The sequence below is a fragment of the Coregonus lavaretus genome (genome assembly GCF_964263955.1).
Source record: "Coregonus lavaretus genome assembly, chromosome: 8".
Lineage (NCBI taxonomy): Eukaryota > Metazoa > Chordata > Actinopteri > Salmoniformes > Salmonidae > Coregonus > Coregonus lavaretus.
Genome location: NC_139995.1, coordinates 29922134 through 29939289, shown reverse-complemented (window position 1 = coordinate 29939289; position 17156 = coordinate 29922134). Strand labels below are relative to the sequence as shown.

The window sequence follows — 17156 nt, the reverse complement described above, 5'->3', positions numbered from 1 at the left end:
CAAACCCACAGTTTTATCAGCTGTCCGGGTCGCTGGTCTCAGACGATCCCACAGGGGAAACAGATGGATGTGGAGGTCCTGGGTTGGCATGGTTACATGTGGTCTGCGGTTGTGAAGCCGGTTGGAAATATTGCCACATTCTCTAAAACAACGTTGGAGGCGTTTTATGGTAGAGCAATGGACATTAAATTCTCTGGTAACAGCTCTGGTGGACATTCCTGCAGTCAGCATGCCAATTGCATGCTCCCTCAAGAGATCTGTGGCATTGTGTTGTGTGACTAAACTGCACATTTTAGAGTGGCCTTTTATTATCCCCAGCACAAGGTGCACCTGTGTAATGATCATGCTGTTTAATCAGCTTCTTGATATGCCACACCTGTCAGGCGGATGGATTATCTTGGCAAAGGAGAAATGCTCACGAACAGGGATGGACACATGAACAGGGATGGACACATTTTTGCTATACATTTGAGAGAAATAAGCTTTTTGTGTGTATGGACAATTTCTGGGATCTTTTATTTCAGCTCATGAAACATGGGACCAACACTTTGCATGTTGCATTTATATTTTTGTTCAGTATGTGTTTGTAAACGTAAGAGTGATATTCAAATCACTATAATTCTTTCATCCTATCGTGTGATTATACCAATATAGGAACTTCAGGGGAATGTTTCTGAAGTATAAATAAGGTTTGGTTTAGCTTTGATGTCACGATCGTCTAAGGAAGCGGACCAAGGCGCAGCGTGTTTAGCGAACATGTTGACTTTATTAAATTAAAGCAACCACGAAAACAACAAAACAAATGACGATAGTGAAGTCCACAGTGACAATGACTGAACATGGAACAAAAACCCACAACCACAAGGTGAAAACACACAGTTTAAATATGGCTCCCAATCAGAGATAACGAGCCGACAGCTGACACTCGTTACCTCCGATTGGGAGTCATTGACCAAACAAGACACTACAACCAAAACACAACAAAACGAACACACCCTGGCTCAACAAACAAAGTCCCGGAGCCAGAGCGTGACAGTACCCCCCCCTAAAGGCGCGGACTGCGACCGCGCCTCAAAAACCCCAAACAGGGGAGGGCTGGGTGGGTGTTGTTCCTCGGAGGCGGCTCCGGCTCCGGGCTTGACCACCACCCCTCTTCAATCCCCCCGTAGTGCCCCCAGTCCGATCTGACCCAGCTTGCTGGATCAGGACCTCCGACGCGCACCCCTGGCTTGGCGCGTGAGGTAGGAATGGACCGGAACTGGCAGACGATACGCACCCTTTGCCTGGTGCGTGGAGCCGGAACAGGCCTCACCAGGCTGAAGACTCGCATCCCTGGCTTGGTGCGAGTAGCAGGAATGGGCTGGATCAGACTGACGGCTCGCACCCTTGGCTTGGTGCGAGTAGCAGGGACGAGCTGAACCAGGCTGACGACTCGCACCCTTGGCTTGGTGCGAGTAGCAGGAACGGGCTGGACCAGGCCGACGACTCGTACCCCTGGCTTGGTGCGAGTAGCAGGAACGGGCTGGACCAGGCTGACGACTCGCACCCTTGGCTTGGTGCGAGTGGCAGGAACAGGCCGGACCGGGCTGGCGACGCGCACCGTAGGTTTGGTGCGAGTGGCCGGAACAGGCCGGGTCGGGCTGGCGACGCGCACCGTAGACTTGGTGCGGGTGGCAGGAACAGGCCGGACTGGGCTGGCGACGCGCACCGTAGGTTTGGTGCGAGTGGCAGGAACAGGCCGGGTCGGGCTGGCGACGCGCACCGTACACTTGGTGCGGGTGGCAGGAACAGGCCGGACCGGGCTGGCGACGCGCACCGTAGGTTTGGTGCGAGTGGCAGGAACAGGCCGGGTCGGGCTGGCGACGCGCACCGTAGACTTGGTGCGGGTGGCAGGAACAGGCCGGGCTGGGCTGGCGACGCACACCGTAGGCTTCGTACGTGGAGCAGGAACAGGCCGGGCTGGGCTGGCCACGCACACCGTAGGCTTCGTACGTGGAGCAGGAACAGGCCGGGCTGGGCTGGCGACGCACACCTTCAGCTTAGTACGTGGAGCAGGAACAGGTCGGGCTGGGCTGGCCACGCACACCGTAGGCTTCGTACGTGGAGCAGGAACAGGCCGGGCTGGGCTGGCGACGCACACCTTCGGCTTAGTACGTGGAGCAGGAACAGGTCGGGCTGGGCTGGCCACGCACACCGTAGGCTTTGTACGTGGAACAGGAACCGGCCGGGCTGGACTGGCGACGCACACCGTGGGCTTGATGCGTGGAGTAGGAACAGGCCGGTCCGTACTGGGAACACACACCACTGGCCTTAACCGGGGATCAGGAACGGGCCGGACCGGACTGGTAACACACCTCAGTCTCTTACGCCGTGCCTCAACTACTTCCCTCCCTCTACTCGCCAATGGCTCCCGTAATCCGGTAGCCTTCTCTCCACTTCTCCCTGTGGCAGCCTCCTGCTGCCCAGCCGCCCAAGCCATGTGCCCCCCCCAAAAAACTTTTTGGGGTTGCCTCTCGTCCCTCCGACGATGGCCCTGCTGACGCCGTTGCTCCTCTCTCGCCAGGGCCTTGATCCTCCCCCAAGGTCCCTTGCCCCCGAGCATGTCCTCCCAGGACCACGATTTGCCCACCTGGGCCATCGCCAGCCTCTCGATCTCCTTACCCGGCGCTTCCTCCCATGTCCAGTCTCCTTGCTCCTGGACACGCTGCTTGGTCCTTTTTTGGTGGGTTTTTCTGTCACGATCGTCTAAGGAAGCGGACCAAGGCGCAGCGTGTTTAGCGAACATGTTGACTTTATTAAATTAAAGCAACCACGAAAACAACAAAACAAATGACGATAGTGAAGTCCACAGTGACAATGACTGAACATGGAACAAAAACCCACAACCACAAGGTGAAAACACACAGTTTAAATATGGCTCCCAATCAGAGATAACGAGCCGACAGCTGACACTCGTTACCTCCGATTGGGAGTCATTGACCAAACAAGACACTACAACCAAAACACAACAAAACGAACACACCCTGGCTCAACAAACAAAGTCCCGGAGCCAGAGCGTGACATTTGAGATTCATTTCTCACATGAAGGAGATTGAAGAAAGCCTCTGGTTTCAAACTAGTGGCTCAAAATTGGTTGTGGATTATTTTTCTTGTTTCCAAGAGCACCGACTACAGAAACTTCAGAAAATAAAGTTTGTGGGGTATGTGGTTGACAATTTGTAAGAACTCAAGGGGAAGTGACTTGTCTGCTGTGTTCTGTCTCTGCCTCCTGCTTCCTGTCTTCTCACAACTCTCTCTTGACTTTTTCTATCCAGAAGAACGTCCTAATCCTCTCTGTCTGTCTCTTACTCATTCGATCTCTATCCTCAGGCAATGGTTGGCGTCTTTCTATTAGGAACCTTTCTCTTGTACTGTGTCGGACAGAACCAAATTCAAGGTAAGTCTCATCTACAACTACTAGTCAGGGTTGGGGGTATCCCATTTAAATTGAATTGAAGTGTCATTTAATTCCAAATTAGGATTTTGCAATTGTTGAATTAGTGAATTAGAATTCACTTTCTGAATTGACAAGGCATACATGGGTAATGGCAGGTCTGTTATGAGAGCAAACACATTCTCCTCAATCTCTGCTGTGTGTTTGTGTCTGAGAGAGTCAGCGGTCATTAAATATGTCACTGTTGTGTCTGGTGTGTCAGGGGTCCCCCAAGTATGTGTGTCCCAGCCCTCATGTTCAGCCTGCCTGAGGAGCCCGGGATGTGCCTGGTGCAAACACAAGGTCAGCCTTATCATGTATCCACTAACTTGCTGCTGCTGCCTGTATTTGTTTAAAACTGTATCATGTTTTATCCTTGAGTGTTGCTATACTTTCTCTACTTTTAGTTCTTGGACTCAAGGGCCTTTGAGTGCTTTGTGAGTTGATTTATGTCTCTCTGATGGGCCCCATCTCTGTAGACAACATGTAGGGACAACGACATTAGGGCCACTGTAGGAGCTACTTACAATAGGAGCCAACATACTATAGGTCTTCATTGCGGTCTGAATGGTGATATACTTGTGCATTTTTGGTGAGATCTTAGACAATGAAGTCCCATCAAGCGTTTTCCCATCAAATGTTTTCAACAGCTTCTACGGTTTGGCAGACATTTTACTTACAGGTATGGGTTGAATTATACAGGACCTTTTATATTTAGTGGTGGAAGAGGTCACGTGACGTGTCAAACACTAACAACTCTTGACCTCCTGGTGATAAGAGGTGTGAGAGATTAGCCAGTTAGGTCAAGTGAATGTTTCAATTCCTCCTTCACATTGTTATACATTTAAAGAAAAAGGTTATAACTGTCAGAGTATCCTCTTTCTCTAGATCCTCAGCCATTTATACTAGTATCAAATTACTGAGCGTATCATCCCACTGGGCGCAGACGTCAGTTCAACGGATTGTTTTGATTTACATTTGGTTGAGTTGTCAACTAACATGAATTCAACGTGAAATCAACAAAACATTTTACCATGTCATTGGATTTAGGTAAAAAGTTGGGTGAAAAAAATATGAAATGCCCTTACGTTGACGACTTTGCAAATCCAATTAGTTTTCCACGTTGATTCAACGTCATCACATTGATTTCTTGGGTTGAAATGACATGGCACAATGTTCATTCAACCAGTTTTTGACCAGTGGGATGGCACTTTAGAACCCTTTTGGTTCCAGGTAAAACCCCTTTGGGTTCTGTTTAGAACCGTTTCCACAGAGGGTTCTACATGGAACCCAAAATAGATAGTTTTACCTGGAACCAAAAAGGGTTCTACCTGGAACCAAAAAGTGTTCTCCTATGGGGAAAGTCCAAAACCCTTTTGGAAGCCTTTTTTTAGGACAAATCTTATCTCATGCTTATCTCGCTTGGATATTTAAAGAGAATCGGTGTGTCACGACATCCTCCGAAGCTGCCTCCTCTCCTTCGTCGTCCCCAGTCTTCTAGCCACTGCCGCTCTTCATCTCATCATTCCATTTGTTTTGTCTTGTTTATTACACACACCTGGTTCATATCCCATCATCAGTACCTGTATAAGTGTTCTGCCCACCATGTCTTTGTGTGTGATTGTTTATTGTGGAGGTTACTACAGCTCGGTGGAGCTATATTGTATTGTGTGTCGCCGGGATATTCACCAGTGTGCCTTGTTTTCTCCAGTGCGCCGTAATACCGTACTGGAGTGTTTTACGCATTGCTGCGTACCGCTGTATTGCCGAATAAACCATTTATTCTGTGATTTACCCTCCTGCGCCTGACTCCGTCCAAATCACCCGCTACACGGTGTGACTCTTGCTCACATTAAAAACGGTTGTATTATTTCAAGTTAAAAACATGATGTTTCGGCCATCAATTGCCTTCATCAGAATCAGTAAACACACTGTCTCGCTTGGGTGCTCATGTCTTACCTTGGGTGCTCATTCTCTAACCTGCTCTCGGTTTGCAGTTGATATTTGAATTGTGTATTGTGCTGCTGCAGCTCCCTGTGGTTTCTTGTGACGGGTCATGCTACTGGTGTTAGACTTTTACTTTGAATACTTTAAACTAGCTGTATTTATTTCTCTGTGTCATTTATGTTGTTGACTGCTTTTTTTCTTTCTACCATGAGTCAAGATATTGGTGGTAGCCTACATTCAAATGTTTGTTGGCTTTTGACTTTAACTTCTCTGTCATTTCTCCTTGCAATCTAACCCCCTTCTCCAAAGCAACAGTCTAATCTATAGGTCCCCTGTATCATAATGGCATGTCCTATGTATATTTAAAGATAATAACAATGTTTTTGTGTAAGAATTCTAAGCCTTAAACGGAGATGTACCCCAATCTGTATGACTGACAGGAGGCAGGCCCACATGATTACCTGGCACCCCACTGGTAGGAGTTTTATTGTCTATATCATTAGTCCGACACACTGAACTAAGACCATAATACCTATCCTCCTGACAGGACTTCCTGAAGTCTGGGGAGTCCACTGAGCGGAGGTGTGACACTGTTGAGTCTCTTAGGACCAGGCGCTGTGAGCAGACAGACATCATCAATCCCCAATCAGAACTGGTCTTCCTGAAGAACAATGAGCTCAGCAGCAACCCAGACAACGTGGTCCAGCTTAAGCCACAAAACCTCCTCTTCAAACTCAGAGTCGGTGAGAATTATATGACTCCTACACAGCAGCTGCTCAGTATTTCTCAGTAAACAAGCAAGGACAGGTCCAAATCAGAAATTCATGGTGGTGCTTTATTGATCATTTGTTGAGAAGTGTGAAGTACTAGAAATAACAGTATTAAGGATCCTATTGATGCATGCTTGCCATAACTGTACTAACTGACCCGTCTGGTTTCAGGAGTCCCTCAGACCTTCAGTGTGTCATTCAAGAGAGCCGAGGGCTACCCCATAGACCTGTACTACCTGATGGACCTGTCCTTCTCCATGAGGGACGACCTGGAAACCATCAAGAATCTGGGCCAGGACATCCTCTCTACTCTGAAAAACGTAACCAAGAAGGTCCGCATAGGTGAGTGCTGAGGAGACAGACTTTTGCAGAAGTAAGGATTTCAAGTTAGGATTTCAGTCAACTGTGTGTAGTCATCTGACTATGCCATCTCTCCTCATCCTGTCCATCTCTATTCCTCTCCTCTCTCCGGTATCAGGCTTTGGCTCATTTGTGGACAAGGTGGCTCTGCCGTACGTCAGCCAGGTTAAGGACAAGAAGAACAACCCCTGCCCCAGCCGCTTGAACACCTGTCAACCTGCCTTCAGCTTCCAGAACATTCTGGGATTAACCCAAGATGTGGCAGAGTTCAAGGCCAGGGTCAGCAACCAGATAATCTCTGGAAACCTGGACTCCCCCGAGGCTGGCTTTGACGCCATCGTGCAGGCAGCTGTCTGCCAGGTAGAACTGTCATACATGACCAAACACAATTACCTCTGTATAGAGGCTAGGATGTCTAGAGGCTAGGATGTCATAGCCTGTATAGAGGCTATGATATGTTACCTTTCGTATGGTATGTATTAATTTGTGGATGTCCATCATACATTTTGTATGATATGTTACGAATTGCAATTCATACAATATGTTACGAATTTGCAAAATTTACAATATGTTACGAATTTGAAAACGTACAGTGGCTTGCGAAAGTGTTCACCCCCTTGGCATTTTTCCTATTTTGTTGCCTTACAACCTGGAATTAAAATTGATTTTTAGGGGGTTTGTATAATTTGATTTACACAACATGCTTACCACTTTGAAGATGCAAAATACTTTTTTTTGTGAAACAAACAAGAAACAAGACAAAAAAACTGAACTTGAGCGTGCATAATTATTCACCCCCCCAAAGTCAATACTTTGTAGAGCAACCTTTTGCAGCAATTACAGCTGCATGTCTCTTGGGGTATGTCTCTATAAGCTTGGCACATCTAGCCACTGGGATTTTTGCCCATTCTTCAAGGCAAATCTGCTCCAGCTCCTTCAAGTTGGATGGGTTCTGCTGGTGTACAGGAATCTGTAAGTCATACCACAGATTCTCAATTGGATTGAGGTCTGGGCTTTGACTAGGCCATTCCAAGACATGTAAATGTTTCCCCTTAAACCACTCGAGTGTTGCTTTAGCAGTATGCTTAGGGTCATTGTCCTGCTGGAAGGTGAACCTTCGTCCCAATGAGAGGAACCTCGTCTTGGAGGCCATCTCTGGAAGACTGAAATAGGTTTCCCTCAAGAATTTCCCTGTATTTAGCGCCATCCATCATTCCTTCAATTCTGACCAGTTTCCCAGTCCCTGCCGATGAAAAACATCCCCACAGCATGATGCTGTCACCACCATGCTTCACCGTGGGGATGGTGTTCTCGGGGTGATGAGAGGTGTTGGGTTTGCGCCAGACATAGCGTTTTCCTTGATGGACAAAAAGCTCAATTTTTGTCTCATCTGACCAGAGTACCTTCTTCCATATGTTTGGGGAGTCTCCCACATGCCTTTTGGCGAACACCAAACGTGTTTGAATATTTTTTTCTTTAAGCAATGGCTTTTTTCTGGCCACTCTTCCGTAAAGCCCAGCTCTGTGTAGTGTACGGCTTAAAGTGGTCCTATGGACAGATACTCCAATCTCCGCTGTGAAGCTTTGCAGCTCCTTAAGGGTTATCTTTGGTCTCTTTGTTGCCTCTCTGATTAATGCCCTCCTTGCCTGGTATGTGAGTTTTGGTGGGCGGCCCTCTCTTGGCAGGTTTGTTGTGGTGCCATATTCTTTCCATTTTTTTATAATGGATTTAATGGTGCGCCATGGGATGTTCAAAGTTTCATATATTTTTTTATAACCCAACCCTGATCTGTACTTCTCCACAACTTTGTCCCTGACCTGTTTGGAGAGCTCCTTGGTCTTCATGGTGGTGCCCCTTGCTTAGTGGTGTTGCAGACTCTAGGGACTTTCAGAACAGGTGAATATGTACTGAGATCATGTGACAGATCATGTGACACTTAGATTGCACACAGGTGGACTTTATTTAACTAATTATGTGACTTCTGACGGTAATTGTCACGGTTTCGGCCGAGGCTGCTCCTCCTCCTGGTTCGGGCAGGCTTCGGCGGTCGTCGTCCCCGGAGTACTAGCTGCCACCGATCTATGTTTCATGTTCGTTTGGTTTTGTCTTGATGTTGTACACCTGTGTCTTGTTAGTCCTCGTTAGTGTCCTATTTAGTTCTCGTTGTGTGTGTTTGTCTTTGTGTGTGATTGCTCTTCTGTTTTGTGTTGGAGCTACGTACTTCCCTCCAGTGTTTTGGAGAGGTTTTTCGCACATGTTAGTGCGCCGTTTGTTTGACGCCTGTGTGCGCCGTATTTTCGCCTTCGGGCTTATTGTGCTTATTTTCTACGTGAATATTGCACTAAAGTCTTTTGGACTGAGCTTCTGCGTCCTGCGCTTGATTCATGCACCACACCCACCTTCAGCACCCCTTGACAGTAATTGGTTGCACCAGATCTTATTTAGGGGATTCATAGCAAAGGGGGTGAATACATATGCACACACCACTTTTCCGTTATTTATTATTTAGAATTTTTTGAAACAAGTTATTTTCTTCATTTCACTTCACCAGTTTGGACTATTTTGTGTATGTCCATTACATGAAATCCAAATAAAAATCCATTTAAATTACAGGTTGTAATGCAACAAAATAGGAAAAACGCCAAGGGGGATGAATACTTTTGCAAGGCACTGTATCATATGTTACGAATTCCATTTTGTTGTGTCTAATGTTAGCTAGGGGTGGCTAGGTGACTAACGCTAACATTAGCTAGCTGGCTAACGTTAGCTAGGCTAGGGGTTAGGGTTAAGGTTAGGGTTTAGGTTAAATGGTTAAGGTTAGGGTTAGGGGAAGGGTTAGCTAACATGCTAAGTAGTTGCAAAGTAGCTAAAAAGTAGGAAGTAGTTGCAAAGTTGCTAATTAGCTCAAATGCTAAAGTTGTCCGTGATGAGGTTTAAATACGCAACTTTTGGGTTGCTGGATGTTATATACGCCCACCCATCCACCCCGACCAACCGCCCTCCTTTAGTTTTTGCCTTAAGTAACCTTCTGTCTTATGAAACCATACCAAAACATAAAATATATTACTAATTTGAGTGTCCCGGATTTACATTTATTATGTTACGTCTAGTCTAGGAGACCAGTCTGCTCCACGGATGTCTACAACGTCCATTTCTATTTATCTCTCTCTCTTTCTCTCTCTCCCTCCCTCCCTCCCTCCCTCCTTCCCTCCCTCCCTCCAGGGTGTGATTGGTTGGAACAATGTCACCCGGATCCTGGTCTACACGTCAGATGACACCTTCCACATTGCCGGGGACGGCAGGCTGGCTGGGATATTCGAGCCTCATGATGGGAAGTGCCATCTCAATGGCAGCGGCTTTTATGAAGGCACTAAATATGTGAGTTATCAACAGAGGGATGGGATGATCAACACTTAGTGATAGATCACTTGTTTCAGTGATAGGGGCTGACATTTGTTGTGTCTAAGGACTACCCTTCGGTTGGCCAGCTCACCAGGGTCCTGGCAGACAATAACATCCAGCTCATCTTTGCTGTCACCGAGGACAGTGTTGCTGCCTACAAGGTCAGGAATGACAGGAGAGATAGTTTGTAAAAGCAGATTACAAAAGTTCACAAAATGTTTAACCTCTGTATTTCTACCTCCGCCCATCTCTCTCTGTTGTGCCCATACCTAAACACACACACACACACACACACACACACTTCTCTAGGCATTGAGTAAACTAATCCCTCAGTCAGTGCTGGGAGTCCTGAAGAACGACTCCAGCAACGTGGTCCAGCTCATCTCAGAGGCCTACAATGTGAGTATCTAAACGGTCTCAAGCCTAGAACACAGTTAACAATAATTAGTGCCAAGCTACTGCAAAATTGTGAAATAGTTCAATGGCAAAAGGCTGCAATGACCAAAAATATATATATTCAAAAGAGAACATAAAAGCATGTCTGTGGTTATGGCCATGAGTCACACAGCAGACTAAAAGGGTAGACCCTACCTTACACAGAAAGCGGCACAGGTCCTAATCCAGGCACTTGTCATCTCCCGTCTGGATTACTGCAACTCGCTATTGGCTGGGCTCCCTGCCTGTGCCATTAAACCCCTACAACTTATCCAGAACGCTGCAGCCCGTCTGGTGCCTCGCATCTCCTACAAGACCATGGTGCTTGCCTACGGAGCTGTGAGGGGAACGGCACCTCCTTACCTTCAGGCTCTGCTCAGACCCTACACCCAAACGAGGGCACTACGTTCATCCACCTCTGGCCTGCTAGCCCCCCTACCTCTACGGAAGCACAGTTCCCGCTCAGCCCAGTCAAAGCTATTCGCTGCTCTGGCACCCCAATGGTGGAACAAGCTCCCCCACGACGCCAGGACAGTGGAGTCACTGACCACCTTCCGGAGACACTTGAAACCCTACCTCTTTAAGGAATACCTGGAATAGTATAAAAGTAATCCTTCTACCCCCCCCCCCACCCACCCATACAAAAAAAGGGGTTGTCCCACTGGCTATCATAAGTTGAATACACCAATTTGTAAGTCGCTCTGGATAAGAGCGTCTGCTAAATGACGTAAATGTAAATGTAGAACTAGCTCTCATACGTATTTTCACTAGAATCCCTGGCCTCATGGTTAGCTACTGACGAATATAGTGTGTGCTGTGCTCTCACAGGTAGAAAAACATACTGACAAATTATGTGTAAAATCTTCCTAGTGGTAACTTTAAGGTTTCATACATGATAGGCCTAAATGTCTCTAGGAATAGAGACATTTAGGCCTAGAGAAATATTAACTACTTTTGCAAATGTATTACTTACAAACAAACGTATTACTGTGGCTTTGCAATGAAATTCCATTTATTGGACACATGGACAAAAATGTAATATCATCAACTCTTCTATCTATAGTAATGCATATCTGTTCACAGAACCTGTCCTCCACTATGTTACTGGAGCACCATGGAGCTCCTTCAGGTCTGGACGTGACCTACAGATCCCACTGCACCCCTGGAGAAGGGGACAACACCCCGTGGCAGAGGAGGGGCGAGTGCATGAACATCAAGCTCAACCAGCAGGTCTGGCACAAAGCAGGGGTGGGGGGTGAAAACAAGATGTGAACAAGGAGCCTCATGTCTTTAATGGATTTTGTCATGTAATAGAAGTTCACTTGATATCAATGGCTGAAAACAACAAAAAAACTGCACACACTGGCTTTATTTAATGGTATACTGTATAGGACTTGTGTTACATACCAATTTGTCGTGTATTAACCTCTCCCTTGCTCCCAGGTTGACTTCACAGTGAGTCTGAATATTTCAACGTCTGACGGAGAATGTCTGAAGGAGAAGAAGCAGTTTTTCCTCAAACTGCAGGGCATCAGCGAGACCCTGAAGGTCTCTGTGGAAACCCTGTGTGACTGTGACTGCCATGATAGAGAACAGCAGTCCACACACTGCAATGAAAAGGGAATGATCACCTGCGGAATCTGCAGGCAAGTCCTCAAATTATGACTAGAACTCACAGCACCTCCTGGTTGGTGAGATAGAGAACTGTGCTTACAAATGGTAAACAGTAAGGGAAACAGCTGCAGACTGCAGTTTGACTGTTACCACATAGCAGTAAGCTAATTTCTATAGTTAAATGAATGTATAAAATATTAAAGTTCTCACAATCAAAACTTCAGGGGATTCAGGCTAATAGTTATCAATTGTTACAGTGATTAAAGTGTTTTTGAGATACTGATGAGTAGGGCTAGGAGTCTTCTGTGAAAGACAAATTAACATGTAACATGTTTACCTGCTTTGTTTAATATTAACAGTTAACAAATATATACTTAACAAATAGTATATATATTTCTGTTCTACTAATGCTGTGTTTTTGTAAAGGGATGGTTTCTACTCCAGCTCCCTGCAGCTAGTCTAGGCGTGTGGTCAAGGACATGGGTTTTACTCGAGATAGGGGTATCTGGAGCTGACAATTGATTTATGAATGGTTTGGTGATAAAACCTACAGCATGCATTCCATAGAATGAGTTGGTGTTTGTGTAATGTAAGGTACCAGGGGGAGATGGCTCGGGTATGGATAATAATGAGAGGAACCTCGTCTTGGAGGCCAAATCCTTGTTTCCATACAATGAGAACAGTCTTCACAGCAGATACTGTCTGCTGTGAATTATTATTCATTTATTTCATACAAATCCTAACCTAACACATCTGCTGTTTGTCATGTAGACTAAGAGGGTGTATCTTTGCTATAAAATATATTTGTATTCTTTGTATGTCAGAGCTCTCGGCATCACACTTCAGAGTGTGGGGTCGACCAACCTCAATATTACAGAGCACTCACTCTATTCATGTGTGTGGGTGGTGTGACCTGCTGCCTTATTAATACGTTTTGAGTAAAGTAATATCCTGATTGGTGATTGACCTTGTCCTTCCTCATTATTGATTAGAATTTCCACGACACTTCCCTGACTACGTGACCTGACCAGAAAAAACTCCTGGCCCAAATTATAGGCCATAAGTCCTTTTGTTTTTCCCAGTTTTTTAATAGTTTTTGTAAAATGATGTGCCCTTTAGCTGTGACGAGGGTCACCTGGGTCAGAGGTGTGAGTGTGAGCAACCTAAGGACATGATCTCTGCCGACTCTATGGACGCAACATGTCGCCAAGACAACTCCTCGCTGCTATGCAGCAGGCACGGGAGCTGTGAGTGTGGCATATGTGTGTGCCAGGGCACCCACCGCGGTGATTTCTGCCAATGTGATGACAACAGCTGTGCCCGCCACAACAACATGCTCTGCGGTGGTGAGTAAACTAAAACAGTTAGTTCGGGCCATGCATTTTGATTGGTTAAGAATGTGTTCCTTAAAGCTGAACCTTATTGCAGCCCATTTTTCAGCCGTGTTTGACAACTTTTGCCGCCTGTCTCCTGCAGGTAATGGGCAGTGTGACTGCGGAACATGTAAGTGTCATACCAACTACACAGGCTCTGCGTGTGACTGCTCCACCCGAACCGACCAGTGCAGGACTGCTGGGAAGCTGTGCAATGGCCAGGGAACATGCCTGTGTAACCAGTGCCAGTGCAACAAAGACTTATTTGGCATGAACTGCTCAAAGATTGCTAATGCATGCCCAAAATTCCTGTGAGTACAAGAAAATAACTTAGTCATTTTGGATTGAGTTTCCAGGTTGCCAAAGTTTAGTACTACCATTGTGACCTTACAGGAACACTTAACATTACAATAATGCAGTGTCTGTGTGTGTGCTTGTGTATCTTCAGTATGCCTGTTAACCTGTCTTTATGTAACATTTCCAGGGCCTGTGTGACGTGTGAATTGGCCATTAAGGAAAGTGACGGCCTAAAGAGTAACTGCAGCCGACCATGTGGCTCAGTCAAGCCGACTTGGGTGGAGGGACCACAGGAGTTCCCCTGCAGAGAAGACACCATCTCCTACAAAGTGGAGCTGTTCCCTGACGGCAACATCCTGGTCCTCTACGCAGATCTGCCCCGTGAGACCTTAAATTAATCTCTAATCATTATCCTTTATTATCAAGATTTTACATGGCTATGTATCCAACTGGCTTACTGTTTTTACCATTTATATTCTCACTGCTCATTGGAGCAATTCATAACATTGCTAGCTCTTAGTCACACCTAAAAAAGATCACTCCTATGACATACTTATTCTGACCTATTCTGCTATAGTTGTTTGATCAAAGATGTTTTGAATTAGACAAAAAGTTTGTTAAATATTTAAAGCCACCTCCCGAGTGGCGCAGTGGTCACTAGAGATCCTGGTTCGAATCCAGGCTCTGTCGTAGCCGGCCGCGACCGGGAGACCCATGGGGCGGCGCACAATTGGCCCAGCGTCGTCCAGGATAGGGGAGGGAATGGCCGGCAGGGATGTAGCTCAGTTGGTAGAGCATGGCGTTTGCAACGCCAGGGTTGTGGGTTCGATTCCCACGGGGGGCCAGTATGACAAATAAAACAAATAATGTATGCACTCACTAACTGTAAGTCCCTCTGGATAAGAGTGTCTGCTAAATTACTAAAATGTAAATGTATTATCATTTGGGCTAGTTTTCCTTACCACGTGACCTGAGCAGGAAAACTGGGGCCCAGTCAGGACACATGTTCTACTACAAACTCTTCCTCTCCACATCCCTGGCAGGCTCTGTTGACAAGACTTACGTGATCATTGGCAGCTCGGTGTCCAGCATCATCTTCATCAGCATCGCAGTGATCCTCATCAGCAGGCTGATGCTGGAGCTCCACTACCGGAGAGAGTACGCCAGCTTCCTCAAAGCAACGGAGACCGAAGTCTGGAAAGATGTGAGAGAAAGAACAGTACACACGACAATTAATCACCATGACATGTCAAATAGGCTAGATGTCCCTGCGTTAACTGGTCGCTTCTCATAACCAAATAACTGTCTATTGTTCTCAGTCTCATAGTTTATTGTATGAATAGTGGATTTTATCATTATTTGTGAATGTGTTTGGTCTTCTTATTGTTGTTTTGCCATTGATTTTTAAAGCAAATAATCAACTTAATGAGTCTTTTATGCAAGATTTGTAATGTTAAGTGTTGACATTGGTTGTTGATAACATGATGCTCGCTCTGTACTAAACGTATCTCTTGTTGGTCCTTTTGTGTTTGTTTCAGACCAACAATCCCTTGTTCCAGGATGCCACGACCACAGTTATGAACCCCATACACATTCAAGAGGACTGATCCAAACCCATTCGACTCTGAAGCCAACCAACACTTTACTTCAGGAAAACCTGTTATCTACTGTAATAAATGAAAGCGGGACAACAGCCTACGTCGTTGTCACCATATTAGCTAATGTCATAGTCAACATAGCTACTAGAACTAATGCGTTAGTAAACCCGCTACAATCATGCAGTACAGTGTACAGCAAGCAGTTTAGCAGTTACATTGGCAGATCCCGGTGGCAATAAATTCATAAAACTGGAAGCTTACCTTGCCTTGGAAGAGCTCCAGTGTTGGATAGCCTGAGCCAGCTAGCTAACCTAGCATCCCTCTCTGTTTGAGCCAGGTGTTTGAGTAGGCTAAATTAGCTAGCTGCATTAGCTAGCTAAGTAAGTGAAAGTGAATAAAATACAATGAAATATAGCTAGCTCTCTCTCCATTAGTTTACTCCAATTAGGGGAGGGGTGGTAGGGTTAGGGGAAACAAAAAAATAAGGGATTTTTAATTGTATTATTATTATGCAGCAAACACCAGATGCAGCAAACTCTTTGCATTCCGGCGGAAGTAATTAATTGTCAATGGAGCAACGCTACGTCGGGGGTGCTGCAACTTGTGCGTTGCGTTACCGTATGGCGATACAAATGGAAGTAGGCCTACACACACAGACTCCAACTAGCTAGCTTTTAGCTAGTTGAAAAACAAAGCATGTGTGTTAGACATCCGGCAAAACAAAACGAATATGCATCTGGTATTATGGTATTATTTTATGTATCATTAAGGCAAATGTAGGGAGAGGTTAAAGGTAAAATAATAATATTAGTAATAAGCATGGATATGTTGTAAAATTAAAAACCTATATGCCTTAAAATGTTTATGGATTGAGAACCAGTTGAAGGGTGAATACAGAGCAGAGACATTTATGTGTTTTTCATAAAAACTCCCTGCAGCTGGTCTGGGAATGTCAATGACGTGATGGCTGTGTGGAGATTGAAGTAACAATGGAACTAGTGTTAGCATTTCTTTATGCTTATGACCTTATGACCTGACACATGGCCACATGCACATAATCTCAGGGGCCGGGGAGGATGATGAATGATAAATGTTTTATAATGTGTTATGAAATGATAATGGTGAAACAGAATGAACATGTTTGATATTTTATAATCCAGATACATGTTTAAATAAGTAATATAGACATGGAGTATATGCTGTGTTTTAAATGAATGCATGTGTTCTTTCACAGGGGCTCTTAAACTGTGGCCATGGGTTTGTTATAGACATATGGTATGCATTATATTAGTTTTTTTAAGAAGGGGCTTTTAAGAAGGGGCCTAAGCACGCAGCCAATAGAATGATAGAATGAGAGGGGTGGTACAGAACTTAAAAAAGTTAGGAATGTACGAATGTTTTTTTCATTTGTGTGGATATAAGAGATCTTTAAGCCAGAAAGGAATAGTTTGTTCCATGGAGCAAACTCTGGCTTTGTTCTGCAATAAAGTCTAATTCTTGAATTCACAGGCTCCGATGTCTTGAGAGATATTTTTGAGTTGATTATCTAGTCCAATGTTTCTACGACATAATTGGCACCCCAGATGGGACTTGATAGGGATCAGTGACGGTATACATTTGCAGTTGTGAAACGGCTTGGACGGACCATACAAACAAAAGCGGCCGCTTTTAAAAGGTAAGCCAAGTTCTTACTTAAATAGTATAACGTTTGTGTGGTCCGATCTGGGGCTCTGCAACATCTAAAGAAATACCAAGTAGGTCTCTCCAAATTTAAGAACCAGAAAATTAGAGACTAGGGACTTTTGAATTTAAGAATACATGTCGCTGTTGTTTGTCTGAACCATCTGTTCAATTGATTTGATTCATTTGATTCATTTGATTCATCTTG

General features: G+C 45.4%; 1 protein-coding gene across 1 annotated transcript; it reads left to right on the top strand.

Annotated features, from left to right (window-relative positions):
* Positions 1-3372: 3372 nt before the first annotated feature.
* LOC311133901 (integrin beta-7-like) lies at positions 3373-15672 on the top strand (the record flags this gene model as incomplete). The annotated part of the gene is made up of 15 exons (XM_084167514.1): positions 3373-3436; positions 3696-3775; positions 5967-6162; positions 6361-6531; positions 6668-6909; positions 9772-9927; positions 10017-10112; positions 10261-10350; positions 11470-11616; positions 11830-12032; positions 13120-13346; positions 13477-13684; positions 13858-14051; positions 14714-14874; positions 15209-15672. The coding sequence occupies 15 exons, from the start codon at positions 3373-3375 to the stop codon at positions 15275-15277; spliced, it is 2304 nt and encodes a 767-aa protein (XP_084023640.1). The 3' UTR covers positions 15278-15672.
* Positions 15673-17156: the final 1484 nt, after the last annotated feature.